Source organism: Lycorma delicatula, chromosome 5 (genome assembly GCF_047948215.1).
Source record: "Lycorma delicatula isolate Av1 chromosome 5, ASM4794821v1, whole genome shotgun sequence".
Taxonomy (NCBI): domain Eukaryota; kingdom Metazoa; phylum Arthropoda; class Insecta; order Hemiptera; family Fulgoridae; genus Lycorma; species Lycorma delicatula.
The window spans coordinates 180,055,471-180,073,490 of NC_134459.1; the positions used below are offsets into that span (position 1 = coordinate 180,055,471).

The following is an 18,020-nucleotide window of genomic DNA, read 5'->3' on the forward strand; positions in this document are numbered from 1 at the left end:
CTGTATGTCTCTTATACCTTCCTAAACCGTTCATCCGATAGCGATGAAACTTTGGGGACTAGTTGGATGCATGCCAGGAAAGGTTTCTGAATTAGTTTGGACCCGCTAGTTTGGCGCTGGCGTCGAGATATTTTGAAAAATTGTATTTATGGTCCGATTTGGCTCATATTCAGAATACATGTTATTTACATGGAAAAAATTATCTCTGCAAAAAATGAACCCGCTAGATGGCGCTGGGGTTGAGATATTTAGAAAAATTATATTTATGGACCGATTTGGTTCATATTCAGAATATGAATATTAGTTACGTGAAAATAAATATTTTTGCAAAAACTATACCGCTAGGTGGGGCCGGTGTCGAGATACTTATGAGACAAACAAACAAATATACAAACAGACTTTTTTATTCTATATATATATATAAAAGGCATGTTCGTATGTGTGTCCGCTAAAGACCAAAAAACTAATGGACCAATTTATGCACGGGCAAAAGGGAAAAAGGTGGAAAGAGAAAAGAGGAAAATGGGAAAGGGTAAAAAGGAAACTGGGAGAGGGGAGAGGGAGAAGGTTGAAAGGGAGAAGTTGGAAAAGGGGAAGGAGAATAAGTGAAAGGTAAAATTTGTGAAATTCAGTTTTTTAATTTTTTTATCAAATTTTCAATTGTGTTCATTTAAACTCTCTCTCTCTCTCACTCTCTCTCTCTCTCTCTCTCTCTATATATATATATATATATATATATATATATATATAGCAATAGCGAAGCATTGCCGGGTCTGTTAGTTAGATATAAATTTAAATTTTCTTAATATTACTTAAATGAAGGGTAATCTTTTAATGCATAACTTGACTAATATCTTCAAAATTATTATTTTTATTTTGTATAGATTCCATTTTATTTATCATCTTTATAAAGTTGTATAACCACTTCTCTTCTTTTAAGTTAATTCTGGACTAGTACCTCTTCACAGTATAGCACACCTACCATTTCTTAATGTTATAAAAAAATTACATGTATACAAAGAATTAAAACAGTAACTATTAACTAAATTTTCAGTTAAAATTTACTGTATCATATAAATTTAGTATACTATGGTTATATTTAATGTATAAACAAATAAAATCATGTTTTTCTGAGTGCTGCATTGTAGCAAAAGGCAATCTGAACTTGTAGCTTCTACAGCAAAAAGAATAACATAAAAAAACCAATTCACATCTTAAGCAAGATGCTTAATAAAAGGATTACTCTGATGTAGTGAAACAAGTGAATTTTCACTAATGCCATTCAAATAGGAAATAATTTAAACAAAAAAACAATAACTGACTCTAAAAAAAATTAGCTTGGACTTGATTTATAACTGCAAGTTTATATAAGTTAAAAAAAAAAAAAATTAATAAACTGATTATTTAAAAAACAAAAATGGATCAAAGAGAATAAAAAAAAATTGAAGTAAGATGCCTTGCTTAAAAAAAAAATACAAGTTATTAACAAAAAAAGAAATAAGCTGACCCTTGGAACCCACCAATACCAAATAATAGAAAATCTTCCTACTAAAAATATAAATCATTCCTAATCGGATGATTTTAATTTTTTTGCATCGGTTTAATTTTTTGTTTAATTTATTATTTCTTTATTCTTATTCTTTTTACTTATATTAATCTTTTTATAATAGTTTTTTTTTTTGACAGTAGTTTATTTATTTTTTAATCTTTTGGTTACCCATACGGGCAATCTGTTTCCTACAATAGAAACAGAAATATCTTAGCTCACACCAGCGAGATGACAATGTGCTCTTGTTCCCGCCCTATATGCGAGCGTAATAGCAAACACATTAATGAAGTTAAAGTATACAGACATTGATAGTATCATCACAATGCATATTCTATTTTAATCATCGACTGGAATAAAGGAAAATTTAACTTGAAAAGAGGTTTCTTACCACACTGCATTTTCATCAGCAGATGACATGGCTTTATAAATACTCTGTCCCACAGAACGGAGATACTTTAAATCACCAGAAGATGGTGTCATTTCATTAAATGAGTCACAGTTATAAATATGATCTGTGCCAAACTGTGATATATACTGAAAGAAATAAATACGTCATGAGTACACAATTTCACTCATAGGCGCTAAAGTGAAAATTGTAAAAGTGATATTCAAATCAAATTAATTCTATGATAGGCATTTTGTATTACGCATTTAGACTTAATAATTACTTAAAGAGACTAATCTCTTTATTACAAAAAAATCCTGATTCTCAATTTCCTAATTTAACAACCAACATTTTCATTTCCTTGTACAACCATGAGCGTTTAATAGTTGTACGCGGCCTAGTTTTTTAATCTGTAACAATCTTCTTTTTTCTTTTTCCAATTTGTCTTAAAAATACTTTATTTAACCTTTTATTCTAAATTAAAATTGAATTAAAAAAAAGGTTACCGACTCATTATGAATGTCTTTTTTTTAGCAAATATGTGAAACTAGTTAACCCTATTTGGCAAATAAGACTGATTTTTGAGGATTCTTTTTTGCGTACAGGAAGTTTCCTCTCATTTTCTAACGGTCCTATTACAAGTTGACTGGTTTTAGTACAAGATTTTTTTTTTTTTAAATGAAAATGTCATTATCTATATAAACAATTTAAAGATACTTTAAAATTTTGTTATCATTATTGGTTAGTATTGCATTTTTACACCGTAATGATACAAATCCTGAAATCATTCTGATATTCTAAGAATTTTCAATATTAATTTCAAAATTAATATTAAATATTTTTCTATTATTATCAATTTAAAAGGTAAATTTTAATCCACTATAATAGTAATTATAAGAAGTAATATATAGGGAATATAATACATATAGGAAATAATATGATATGCAGTATAAAGGAACCCACATCTAACAAAACTACTCTATACATAGATCTTCAAATCAGCCGTTGTCACACAAAATAAGTACTTACACAAACAAGGTAAATAGAGTAATTAATTATACAAAGTATAATGAAAATAAAAATAAATTAAACAAAGAAATAGGTAATAAAACAAATTGCCATATATAATGGTTATGATAACTCTTTAGTAGTTAATATATATAATAAACAAATGTTAAAAATACTCATTTAATACCATTAAACAGCACCCAGAAAGTTAACAATGTATATCTAAAATAAGTAGGTACTGATAAAATAGTTGAACATATTGCAAAAGTTTATGATAATAATAAATTTAAACCTGCATCCCAGACAAACAACCACATAATAAAACACCTAATAAGTAAAACATAATGATTCATCTTATATTAATTTGAGTGGTATTTATAAAACTGAATGTAATGATTGCGCCCATATTTATATAGGAAAGGTCTCACTACTAGATCCTTTAAGGCTAGATTCTTGGAACATTTTAAAAACTATAAAAAAAGTAAACTAGGTTTTTCTAATATATCTGATCATCTGATTAAGACCAAACATACAATATCTGATATTAGGACAAATTTAAATATACTGGAAATTAAAAAAAATATAATATGAATATAAATAATAAGGGATTCGATATTTTAGAAAGATACTACATATACATAAATATGAAAATAATTTAAATATGATCAACTTTCTGACAAAATATGGGGATGACAGTATTTTGAAAGCTTCAGTAGATGTCACCACCACCTACTTTGATAATGAAATATAATTTAATATATTTCAATCAGTATAGTAAAGTAAATTCAGTTAAATGGACAACATGCATAATTGTTTTAATTAAAATTATTTTTATTTGATTTTATGCCTTGATGTCATATTTTTGCAATGTAAAAATTTTTACAATTTAATTTTTAATGTTAATTTTAATTAAGTTTTCATATATAACATTTTTTTTTTTTAATTTAACTGAATAAAAGTTTAAATTTTTAAAAGAAAAAGATTAAAAGATTTAAAATTTTAAATAAAATAAATAAATGCATGATAAGTTATTATATTTTATGAAGTTTGGAATGTAATTTGAAATGAATATATAAATATGTTATGCAGCTGATGATGCAAGTAAATCGCAAAAGTGCACCTGCATATATAGTGGAATGTAAGTCATCCTACTTAATTTATTCTGTACTTTTGTTGATCTAATAAAATAAATAAATATATTTGTATATAGTACAAAGGAGTATGATTCTTAAAAGAATTGATTTAAAAAAAAAAAGAAAAAAGTTATATAATATAAACCAAAACTGTAATTTTAAATGTAACTCCAGTTTTCAGTCATTAAGTAATTTTACGCCAAGAAAAATAAAAGATTCCTTAGAATTTGAATAGTTCTAAATGTTTGTACATCGGTAAAGCATTGTTACCGATGAGATACAGCGAGTATCTTTAATTAAAATAGTTTTCTTATTCCGTTTTGTTTTTACAATTATAGGAAAATTTCTGCACACGATTAATATTACTGGTGCACTTATAATCTGCCTGTAATTGTAATTTTTCCACTGGAAAATAAATTACTGAAAACTAGTTTAATTTTTGAAAGGAAATATTTTTTTCAGTATCAAAAAATGGCTATGGTATATATTTATATAAATATATTTTTTATAAATTGGTTTGGTACATATGAAAAAATTTCAGCTGCAAAGTTAGTAAGTAAAATCTTACAGCTAATCAAAGATGTAAACTTCTTTTGTGGGACAAACTGTAACATGAAACTTTGAAAGTGTCATTGTTTTAAACAAATTAACATTCTCAAATACGCTCCAAAACATAAAGAAGGTATACTTTTTACAATAATGGTGGATATAAACTGTAACAGAATCAGTCTTTTATCATTTACTCCTAGGAGCACAAAATCTTTAGTGGAATTAATTAACATGCAAAACCTAATATCACAGTTTAGTGGAAAATTTTATATTGTCTTTAAAAAAAACATATATATATATATATATATTTTTTTTTTCTATAATATTTTCTAATATATATATATATATATATATAGTAGAACATCACCTAGTGTTTTATAAAAGAAAAATAATCTAGTAATAATGATATCACTTACTTCATTTAAGAACAGTTTTCCAATGGTTTTGAACAACGGGTCCTCAGGAGATAAAAAATATGGGCTAAAAGCAACAAACAATAAGCACAATTGCACACATAATGAGATAAACATGTATATACTGCATAATGCAATTTTACAAATTAATTCCTTTTATTTGGGCTTATGGTACGGGTAGAGTTCATGGAGAATATCTGACATGTAAAGACAAATGCAGCTTAAACTACAAACATTAAATAAAATATTTCTGTAATATATTTAAATACACTACATATTATTTATTATTTTAGCGGCTACACAAAAGGGAAGTAATAGCATGCACAAAGATTCATAAAAAAAAGTTAATTTTTTTGGCTGAAGCAGCTTAAACAAAATATAGAAACAAATCTTTGTATCACATATTATTTACATGCTGCACATCTTGTAAATATTTTCAAATGACTTAATTTTAAGTATGTAATATACAGGTCTAATGAAAGCGCTTTAATGAATGATTTGATGTGATCAAAATAAAATTTTGATGAATTCAATAAAAAGTACATTTATTTTTATTTATTATTTTAATACCCGGTGTTACATAGTTACACAGTACAGTAGCACCACTGACACTGTGTCAACAGTCTCTGCAGAGATGCCAAGGCATCTGTAGGTAGTCATGTGTACAAACAAAAATAATACAAGAAAAATATTCAATGAAATAAAAAACTTTAAAAAAAATATCATCGATAATAGTCTCCTATGTATTCATCATTGTGAAATATCCTTAATTCAAGTTCATTCATTTTATAATCTTTTCTAATTTTTTTTTTTAATTTCTTGATGCTAGACTTTTAGTTTCAAGAGGCAGTTTATTAACACAAACGATATATTTATGATTTCTTCTACAAAATTTTTTATACAATCTCAATAATTGAATAGATTTACATTTTATATTAGATAAATTACAAGTACTTATATGGTTTAGGGCTATTTCATTGTAATGATGACACAAAGATTCTAATTTATATTTTTAAAATAAATTAAGCGGTTATTTAATATTTTTATTTGATTTTTTGGAATTTTTACTATTTTGTTATGTATACATTTTAATTGTTTCATCTGACTTTTATTAGCAGATGGCCATGCAATTATACCATTGCTAACAATACTGAAATAATAGGTTCCACACATAAAAGTAAAGAAATTTTGAATAGTCTAGATGCAAGGGTAGGGTGAAAAATTCCAGGCCTGGATAAGAAAACAACATTTTTCTCGGTAAATTTTGATTTATTTTTCAACACAGTCACCATTAAGATCTGTACACTGAGCTCAGCATTCCTCCATAAGAACACTTCAGTTTGGTACATCAATTTATCCAACTCCTTAAAATAACCATTTATAGTGGAAAAAACTTCAATGTTCGTAGAAAATATATTCTCTTCAAGCCATTTTTTTAGGTTAGGAAACAAGTGATAGTGATTGGGAGCCGGTTAAGATGAATATGTAGGGTGTTGGAGCAATTTTTACCTTAATTCATTAATTTTCGCCACTGAAATGACAAGTGTGAGGTGGACCATTATCTTTATGGAAAAGCATTTTTTTGCCAATGCAGTTGTTTTTACTTAATTTCACTGCCAAGATTCTGCAATAGGGTCACATAATATTCGCCATTTACTCTTTTTACTGAAAAATCATTTTTGCTTTCTTTGGAGCAGATTGACCTTTTTCAACCCATTGTTTTGTCTTGGGAGTGTAGTGATGAACCTAAGTCGCATCACCTCATTCTCCTAAATTGTGCCAAAAGAGACAAGTGCTTGAAATGTTTTTTTGGCATTGTGCTTGTTCAGGCCCAAATGTTCATGCTAAATTTTTGCACTTGATATGCCGACACTCTTCTAACAGCCCACCTGGTTGATGTTATGGTGAATTTGTCATTGCAAATCAGCTATTCAAAGTCAAGAGTTCTAAGTTTCAAATCCTAGTAAAGGCAGTTACTTTTATACGGATTTGAATACCAGATTGCTGATACTGATGTGGTTTGGTTTCAATTAACCACACATCTCAGGAATGGTCGATTTGAGACTGTACAAAACTATACTTCATTTACATTGATACAAATCATCCTCTGATGTAATACCTTATGGTAGCTCTGGAGCCTAAACAGAAAAAAAAGATTCTCCTAACTCGTCAACTGTCAGTCGTCGATCTGCCAAAACATATCATGTTTTCTATCATTCTGATGTAGTCACTTCAGAAGGGCATCAATTGCATGGTTATTGCTAGTGCATGTTCGACCCATTTTTAACTCTGTGACCCAGTGTTTAACTGTTGTATTTGATGGAGAAGAGTCTTGCAATGTCGTATCTTCTTTAGTTTCCTTTGCACTTGAGCTATTCAGAAAACAGTATTTAATTATTGCATAAATTTCTAGATTTTCCATTTTCAAAAAAAAAAAAAACATCCTAATTCTTCACTTTTATAGACTGTAAATGCTATACTAACTGATGCAATGAAAATCTTATAGTTAACTAATGAAGAATGGAATCATGCGATGCCATTCGATGCGAGTTCTGAGCCTCTGTGCGAGGCCCAGAACTCACATCATCTCATTGTTGTAGTCTTGTAGCCGACACCTCAATCTGCATGAAAATACCAACACCACCACTTTCCCTACTATCGACAAGATAGTCATATCTCTCACAGGTATAGCCTCTGAGTGTTACCGCATCTTGTTGTAATGGACGCGTTTCTTGTAAGCATATTATTAATGGTTAATGTGCACGCATCAACCTCTAATGTTCATAAAGGTAGTTAGATACAGAAATACAGATAAATATATGTGAAAAAATTAGTTGTAGGCAATTCAATTTTTCAAATTTTTTGTTTTAAAAACCTCCTTGCTCTGTGGTCAGACGGTTCCTCTACCATACCATCCAGTAGACACAGTGATGGAGGAGGAGAATTAGAAAAATGGGAAGTTGCAGACATCCCAGAGGAGGTGGTTGTGTGGGCTCCCTTAACAGGGAGCTTATTTTCTGGCTTACCACCAGCTGTATTTACTCCTCTTTGCAAGGGTAAAACTTTAGGGACAGGAACTTTCGGAGGGTCCCACTAATGTTAGTTTCACTAGCTGTAACTACTGACAGAAATAGTTGCAGGAAGTGAAACACCCTGGTCAGGTAACACCTGAACAAGCTTTTTCAGCTCATTGCAGAATCTGCACTGTTGGTTGCCTGCATTTACAGGAGCTTTATTTGATGTCATAGCGGCGAAAGAGACATTTGTTTTAACGAGGTTCTGAGAGCTGCATATCTTTTTATATTCTCTTTGGGCAGCTGGGAAAGAAATCTTTTGCTCGGTACAGATTTTTAGGACTGCCTTCTCTTCTTTAAAAGTTGGGCAATCTCGAGATCGAGCTGAATGTGTTCCACCACAGTTAACACATTTTTCTTCTTCCAGGCAGTTGGTGTCATTGTGACCTTCCTTTGCACATCGAGTGCAAACTGCAGGTTTGGAACAAGAAGTTGTGTTTTGACCATACCCTTGGCATTGGAAACATTGTCATGGGTTGGGAATGAAAGGTTGCCCCTGAACCGACAGATAACCCACTTTAATCTTCTCTGGTGGTACCAGAAGATTAAACATTAATATAAGGGAAGGTGTAGGTTTTTCCACTCCGTTCTGTCATTTCTTTATTCTTTTCACCTTCACAACTTCCTGGCTACGAAGTTCATAAGCAATTGCATTTATATCCATCTCCACAAGATTACGGCAAAAAATTACTTCCCAGCTGGTATTTAGCATCTTATGGCATATTGTACTTATGTTTATGCTGCCCATATTCCTGAGACGTAACAGGGAGTGACTCAGCTCATCATTAAAAGTTTCAGAATCGTCTCGTCTCATAGTTTTCTGATATTCTTTGGAGAACCAATAGAACCAGTTACACATTTGTTAATCAGGTAAGGCGAGACCTTTTGAAGGGAGTAACCCTCCTGACTATTCTGAAGAATAACAAAATAAATATTCTTATATTTTTAAATTGATTCTTTAGAATTCAGGACTCTCTTCTGCAGTAATATTATCCTTGTCAGAAAAAGCTGACCACGGTCTTTTCACTGGACTAAAATTGGAGGGTTTTTCAGATGGGCCACCAACCGCCATAGAAATTAATTGTGGACTTGAAATTTTGGTCCCACGAGTACCGGCGATATAACAGACCCCTCCTGCATAATGCATGCGTACTGGAGCTAGAAATAAATACAACTGGGTTTGCCTAGGTGCCTAGAGGACATCATTCGAGACTCATTATGTAGAGCCATTCACTCATCAACATGACAGTTTCCACCTTGGTTTACAGTTGCATTTTGTAAGATGTCACAACACCATTGAGTGTAAATGTAAGAAGAAGCAGTGTAGGATGTTGCTGTGTAGTTGTGTAGGGTGTATGTTGTAATTTGTGTAGCGTTCTTAATGTAGCGTATGTATATAGGGTAAAGTGTTCTGCAGCTCTGGGTGTAGTCAAAAGAAAGGCTGCAGAGGCTAAGGACATGGGGATGCCAACCCCCAAAGTGTTAAAGAGTAAAACTTCCTGTTGGGGATAAAAGAAGAACTGGTATCAATTTGTTTCTATTTTAAAATCATGAGTTACAAAATTTTTTTTACACTAAGCAAAATTCTGAAACGTTTTTAATAATATAAAGAAAAATAGAAGACAAAGGAAAAAGAACAAAGTTGTAATGATGCTTTACTCAGAACAGGTGTTTTAAGAGAACACTGTTAATTGTATCTACTTGTATTATGTTATTATTTTTATTATTTTAGAGCTGAAGTTTATCAGTTCATTTTCTGCAATTATATTTTTTTTCTATTACTTATATTAATAATATGATAAAGAAAACATACCAGCAGTATTTGTCAGAAAAATGGTTCCATTTTGGTAACGGTTCAAGAGTTGAATTAGGAAACAATCTGGAACAAAATAAAATAAACAAAAAATAATTATTAATAACTTCAACAAGACTTTGTTAACAGTTTTATTATTATATTTCATTAAAAATGTTATCAGCCAAAGGAATGTTTAAAAAGCACAAAATTAAGTAACATTGGTAGGTGTTATTTTAATTAACAAAGGGACATTACTATTGTTGTGTGTTCGCAACTCGATCAGGATACTGGGAAATTGACAATTGAAAATGTCAATTGTATAATTACAATTTATTAGTTAGTTTAAAAACATAAATAAAATAGGACAAATCAATAATAACAATGAGAATAAAAATAATAAACGACTCACAATAATAATAAAAATAATAACAATAATGGCAACAGCAAACAATAATAATAATAAACAAATAATCATAGTAATAAACAGTGATTACATACAAAACAGAACTTAAAGTAATCAACAGGATTTATTTACAGGTAGTTAAATATTGAAACCAGAATTCAGTCCCATTGACAAAAGACATTAGAATGACAGCTAATCTTAACACTTTTAACCACTAGTCTTGTATTAACAGCAATAGTACAACAGATAAGACAAGTATAAAGTTCTTCCACTGCAAATACCTTTGCTGTTCACAAATAAAACTACCCTAACAATTTATGAATGAAATTGAGTGCATTAACTCTTTCACTTACTGTTGAGGTAACAGTAACTCACTAAACTATTTCTTGTTTTCATTTGCTGTCCACAGTGGAATTACTTGTGACATCGCCTTAATTGTGTCGAACGTGTATGCACTACAAATTCACTCCTTCACTGACTCACCTAACTCCTCGCAGGATACTCTCTCACAGAACTCACATCTTGCAGACCGATTTCAACTCGTCTTTCCTGACGAGAGACATCTTCCTAAAGAGAGTAGGGATATAAATACTCCTATTGTCTTTACTTGCAAGACCAACTTGAAGCATGAGAATAATCATCCGCCCTCACATTTTTCCCATGAGATTCCAACTCTGGTCCAGTAACCCTTCTGTTGGAACAACATCTGTTTAGGTGTGTCAGCGAGCAGTATTACAGAGGACAACTGTTAAACGGACCTGTTAGCTTTACTAAAAGGGTTTCTTTTAGCCCCTTTCTGGATTCCTCCCATCATTATATTTTCTACTACTTTCTTCTTAATTGCCAGTAATCTGTTACTCAGGCCTATTATACCAGTCTCGTTAAAGTATCATAAAAAAGAACCCTACATTTAACTACATTAAAATAGATTTGTATTAGATGTATATATTTGAATAAATATGACATTATTGTATCAATATAACATCTGAATTGATAATTTTTCTTATCTTAAGTGATAAAAAATCATATGGAAACATCAATTGGTAAACTACATAACATGAAAATTATGCTATTTATATTTGTAATAGTAATGCCCAAAATCATGAACACATAAATAACTAAGAAATAAAAAATAAAATCTAAATTAAATACAACAAACTTGAATTATATTATTATTGAGGAAAATTTAAAACTCAAAATCACATCCAGCAACAACAATAAGTTCAAATAATAAAAAACAAAATATAATAAAAAATACGCCATGCTACCATACATCAATAAGCACAAAAATCTACCATTTCATTTTCCTGAAAGAAGGTTACAAATTTGCTTACAAAATATATAAGACCACACTAAACACTACACAGCCACCACACCAACAATACAGTGAACCCCAGAGTATAGAAATTAAACTGAACTGACTATATTAAGAACAATATAGGGCATCCACACTGCAACCACAGATATTAAAGCTATAGACAAAATAAGAATTGACTTTGTAAATTACAAAGTTTTGACAAATGACAAACATATGATCTCACACTAAGATATTACACATCTGAAATAGATGTCTGTTGTTACCATAGGATCTAATTCTGATATGCAACATGTAAAAGTCATTAACTTAACATAAGATCAATATGAAATTTACAACCATTAAGCTTTGCAACAACATACAAGTACTAACTAGTAGGCACAAAAAAGATTAAATATACTATTTGATTATATAGAAGATCTCCTAAACATTTTTTAAACAAACATCTCTGAAGAAGAAACTGCATATTTCATGTAGATGCCACTAACATGCATGAAAAAAGTTCCTATAAACATACATTCAAAAACATTTTCTTTCACATCAACCTGATTCTTTATGTGTTTGCAGTTTAACTGTAACTGATCAGTAAAGAAAGAAGAATTGTAAATTACAAAAGTGCTACAACAATAAATATAAATATAATAAAATAGTGTATAAGTAAACAAAATTGAAAAAGATTTGTTAACTAATCTGTTTCCAGGTTGAATTTTGATTAAATATTTATTAATCATGATAAATATTTTTATCACAACATATATTTCATATAATTATAATTATATGAAATGTATAATTTGCTTCTAATAAACACAATAATAATCAATACTGTCAGTGATTAACACTGATATATTAAGACTGAATATTACTACTTTAATTGTAATAGTAAATTAAATGCAGATATACTAAAGAAACCGTTGCTAAAAACAAGCACAACAAATTGATTACAGTAAACTTTGCAATTTTTACCATATCCAAGTCTATGCTTTCAACTTTCACCATATCCAACAGGTCAATACGTACAATTTCAATTTGTAACCTAAACTGATACATTATCCATTACACATCTAATCACCATAATGTAAATACTGAGCTTATTTCACATGTTAAATCATCCGGTACTAGTTCTCTTGTCAGTTGATCACTGCAATAGAAATATCAATGGAGTTACAATTTGTGAAATGTACAACATGAGGCAAATTTGAAAAAGAGAAGTTATTTTTAATGCTATCAAAACTTGTGCATGTACACAAGTACAAGCTCATAGAAATACAAGCATTTGTGCGCGCGCGCGCACACACACATTCAAAATATTAACTGTATATGAAACTTTACATCAAGTACAAAAATATACAAATACATACACTTCAAGGGTATGAAATTGATACATATCAATTAAAAAAATATATATTAAATGAATAAATACAATGTAGATCAGATATAATATTTAACTGATTACTAAAGATGTCCACCTTTAGGTCAGTCAGAAACCTTTAATTGACCCAAAATGGCACAAAACAACAGGACCATAACATTAATAAGGAGCCATATAATCGATTAAAAAAATCTGGAAACATGTTTTCATTCACCTAGAAAGTGAGATTTAGTTTTTTTTTTCAAAAAAGTAAAAATGCACATATTATTTTAAGTAAATACAAAATGTTTACAGTGAAGAATTCTACTGTTCAACATACCTTTTAAATGATCTTGGGACTTGACCAGCAAATGCTGGTAATACTGGAGTTATACCAATATTACGCATCTGATCTAAAATTTGAATCTGTAAGTTTATTGATCGGTCATGCCATGAAGAACTTAAAGGACCTCCCCATCCTCTCATGTTACCCATTCGACCCCTATAACAGAATTAAATATTAAATTTCAAATATTAATTAAAAAATTTGTAAAAACTCAAACAAACACAATAACATCAGAGTACCTCTCCTAAGAAGTCAACGTATAAATTCCTCAACACATTAATAAAGTTACATGCCTGTACTAATGGGTTGTTAGACTTGTTGCAGGTTATGTTTCAAAATCTGTTATCTACTTTGATTACAGTAAGGTGAAGAAAGTTGACTTTTTTGAGGTAAAGTGTAAATCAGGTGTAATTTATTGATCGCTGTGATAATTCATTATCTTAATGTTTTCTTTGAACAAGAGTATGATATCAAATTGATTCCAGTACGACAAACTGTGTGGACGTACTCATTATGTAATATTTGAATATTTTTTAAAGTATTGTTAAAAGAAACTGGAAATTGTTGAATCCATTGGTAGGACTGATTGAGAGTAGCGAGTATGTAAATATATTAATACAGTACATAGATTATGTCAGAAATGAGAGGATTTATTAATCCATGTGCAAAATAAGGAACTGTCCCAGCATCTGCCTAAATGCATCGAAATAAATCATGATAAAATCTTGATGAAAGCAGGATCACAAAATACATAAATATATTCATATTTATTAAAAAAGAATCAATATTTATGACCATAGAAGCTCCGATTACAGTAAGGGAAATTTTTAGAATAACCCATAGCAAAGTATAATCACTTCAGAAATCCTTTTGGTGTCACAGGTGCCCTGAAGCCAGTATCTTTTTTTATGATCACATTTACAATTTTTTTTTGCATTAATAAATTAAATGTTTCCCTCTGCATTTTATAAAAATTCTAAATTTTTCAAAGTTCAGTTCTTAATGTGAGCACACCCTTCTCATTTGTATTCACTCTCTGATACAAATGCAACCAAAAGCACCATTATGTGCTGATATAATTTTTTATATTTATCGAATGTAAATATATATGCCAATGCTTCATAGCCATGAGGTCATCAACATTTTCCGATACAGACAACACAAGAACCACGTTGCTGTCGTGTTACTATCAGATCAGTCTATGTTGCTTGGGTAGATTTTGTCTTAGAATGATTCATGTAGTACAGTATCCTAATAATTTCTTGTATAGGTATTAAATCAGAAACTGAAGGACACACATGTGTAGTATGCTCAACCTTAATTTTATGAATAAGTAATTTTAAATTCTTTAAGTATAAATTATTTTCAAGTATGTTTAACATACTGAAATATTTAGATAGTTTGTATGTGATGACTGCAATTTACATGATAAGGAAGTTAATTAGCGGTCTTGTTTGTATCTGCTAAAAATACAAACTGAACTGTGCTTTTAATCTACGTATAAATACGTTTTCTGCATATGGAAGTGCTGGCTTTTGTAATTATATGTTTTTGTAACTTATTAAACCTTTATTTATTAAAAAATTAAATGTTATAGAACCTCTTAAAGTTCACAGAAAAAAGGTCTCATTATTTTTGGAAATAGGAATTGATTATGTGTTAATTTATATTATTTGAAATTTCCAAGTACTAACACTGGATAAATAAGTATAATTATATAATAAATTTATTTTCAATTTACCATGAAAAAAATGCAGGTCCAGTGAAATATGCATCAATTTCAGTAGTTTTCATCCCCATTTTAACATAAACCCGTCGCCATATTTCTTCTTGGCCATTAAATGCTAATGCTAAATTGATACCATTTAACGCCATCCAATCTATTTCACGTCTCCAACGATCAAATGACCACCAAACAAAACTATACGATGTTGTACAAACATTCTGATAATATCGAAACCTGAAAAATAGTCAATAAAAGTTAAAGTGGTTAATTGAATCGTGTTAAATTAGAAAATAATAAAAAAGGATGACTTATTATATTGCAAAGGCCAACAACAGAAGAAAAATGATAATACCAAATTACTACAGATATTTTACCAACAAATATTATATACACATATAGCCTATTTTTCTAACAATATATGTTCTTTTATTTAAAAAATATATATATAAATCCCTACGCAAATATAGTTTAGAGCTATCATAATGGATAAAAGGGGGAGAAAATACAGATAAAATACGCTAGACTGACTGAAACAACAAAAAGTCATAAATGAGGTACAATTACGTAGCAGGTTAAAAACGAAAAAAAACATAATGCAATCTCTTCAACATCTTTCATTAGGAGTCACATAATTATTGCTAAGACTTCCTGCAACAATTCAACAAATAGAAACTACTTATTTATCTAAAAATTTAATGTTTTCAACAGAAAAAATACCCTTTCCATAATGTTCTATTTCTATACATACCTTGGACTGCTTTTGAGTTGACAATGATGATGTCAATCAAAATTATTAACCGATGATAAATCAGTGTTAACATCATGGAAACTTCATACAAAATGTAAAAGAATTATGAAAAATTCATTTTTATAGAATTCTTAATAGATTGCATACACCAGACCACACACCATACATCATATGCAATATGGGTACCGTCATGTACTCATGTCCTTAATTGAACAGCTGGCAAAATTTCAAACCATTCCATTGGCAACAGCACTTTACTACATATCGAGCAATGAATATCATCAAGTTTCACATTTCTTTTATTTAAAAAAATCGATAACAGACTCATAATAATCAGTCATAATTCGGTCCCAGTGTCTTCAATCGACTTCAAAATTTTAAATATATAGAATGAGAAATATATTGTTTATCTCATTACAGTATTAGCGTTCACTAAAAACATGAGGAAAATTAGGAGACCCGTATGAAGTAACGACTAGAGCACTGTTTATATGTTGCACAAATGGTACTTACTTTCTGATGTCTACTTAGCTACTCACTTTGAAGTGAATATCCCTTATTGTAATTCAATTATTTGGAGCACTTCTATTATATTATATTACTATTACTATTACTATAATATAGTAAATATATTATAAATATAAATGTGGGCATAATTTTAGGATCAGACTTTGTAACCTTTCTCCAAAATAACAACTTTAACAGTCGGATTGAGCCTGTACAAGGTACACCTGGATATATCTGGAACAAATAGGAGAATTTTGTCTGGTAAACTGAATCTAAGCAAACTTCACAGCTTCATTTTTCATCAAATTACACCTCATTAGATCACATGTATTGTTGTAACTCAGGACCTAGTCCCACCACAGGTGATCCCTTGACAGTCAACCATGAAAGGTCTTTTGAGAAATACTCTGGCTGAACCCAGCAATACAAGATCAGAGAAGGCAGCATTTGAATATGGTGGGCTGCTGCCACTTAGAAGATAAAATGCAATTGGAAGCACTGGAATGCCCTAACACCACTCACACACACACACACACACACACACACACACACACACACACACACACACACACACACACACACACACACACACACACACACACACACACACACACACACACACACACACACACACACGTGCATGCACAAATAAGAAAAATACAAGGTCCAAAATCAAACCGAAGCATCGACTACATTACCTCACATATTGTAAACTCACTCATTCAGACTGGTAAACTAAAAATAATAACTAGCCTAATTGACCAACACGAAATTCTCATCATGGGTCTAAGAAACACAAACCAGGACACCATGGAGCCTCAAGGAAATAGGCTCTCAAAGGTATATCTGGGAAGAGAGTGATGAAAAATGTTCAACAGTTTGGAACAGGGTTTTTAGTCAGCCTCAAAATAATAAACTCCATATAAGAATTCAAGTTATATTTCCCAAGAACACTCACCCTAAAAACATCTAATAAAATCTACACTATAATAAACGCCCACGCACTCACTTAATTCTCCAAAAGACCATAAAGAAACAGAAAAGTTATGGGATCTACTTGACTCTACTATAAAAAACATCCCCAAAAACCAAATTAAACAATTAATCAGAGACATTAATGCTCAACTAGGCAGAGAAAAGAAGAAACTGTGACATATTGGAAAATGGCCTGCCCAAAAGAAATTTAAAAAAATGGGCAGATACTTGTCAATCTCTGCAGAAAACACAACCTAATCTCGAAATCCACATATTTCAAGAGTAAACCTCAAAAGCTGTAAACACCCCAACTACACTAAAGGAGAATGGTAACTAGACCATGTCTTCATGGACAAACACCATCACAAGGAGATCTATAACATAAAAGTCCTCTGGGAGTAGACAAAGGCTCAAATCACTATGTAGTCAAAACTAAAATTAATTTACTTCCCAAAGAAAGCAACAAAACCAAGCCCCTAAAACTGAGAGAAAAATGGATCCTACCCGACTAATCAAGAATGAAAATTATCACAAAGCAACTGAAAAAATTACAATCACGGATAAACTCGAAGATCTAGTCAACAATCTTAAACAAATTGCAGAAAAATTAGCCCCAATAAAATCACGTAAAAGATATCGATTCTGGAAGAGCAAATGTAAATAAACAGTGGAAAAAAGACAAAGCATGGCTATTTCATCAACCCCAAAAATCAGAAACAGTCTTCAAAAATCTAGTAAAACTAAAA

General features: G+C 30.3%; 1 protein-coding gene across 1 annotated transcript in view; it reads right to left on the bottom strand.

Annotated features, from left to right (window-relative positions):
* The window catches only part of Naglu (N-acetyl-alpha-glucosaminidase), a 104,594-nt gene that overhangs the window by 43,200 nt on the left and 43,374 nt on the right, over positions 1-18,020 (bottom strand). Inside the window, exons 4-8 of the mRNA XM_075367675.1 lie at positions 15,060-15,278; positions 13,313-13,474; positions 9,925-9,990; positions 5,041-5,104; positions 1,938-2,083 (exon numbers count right to left, since the gene is read on the bottom strand). Coding sequence (XP_075223790.1) covers positions 1,938-2,083; positions 5,041-5,104; positions 9,925-9,990; positions 13,313-13,474; positions 15,060-15,278 — 657 coding nt within the window. The remainder of the gene's footprint in view (positions 1-1,937; positions 2,084-5,040; positions 5,105-9,924; positions 9,991-13,312; positions 13,475-15,059; positions 15,279-18,020) is intronic.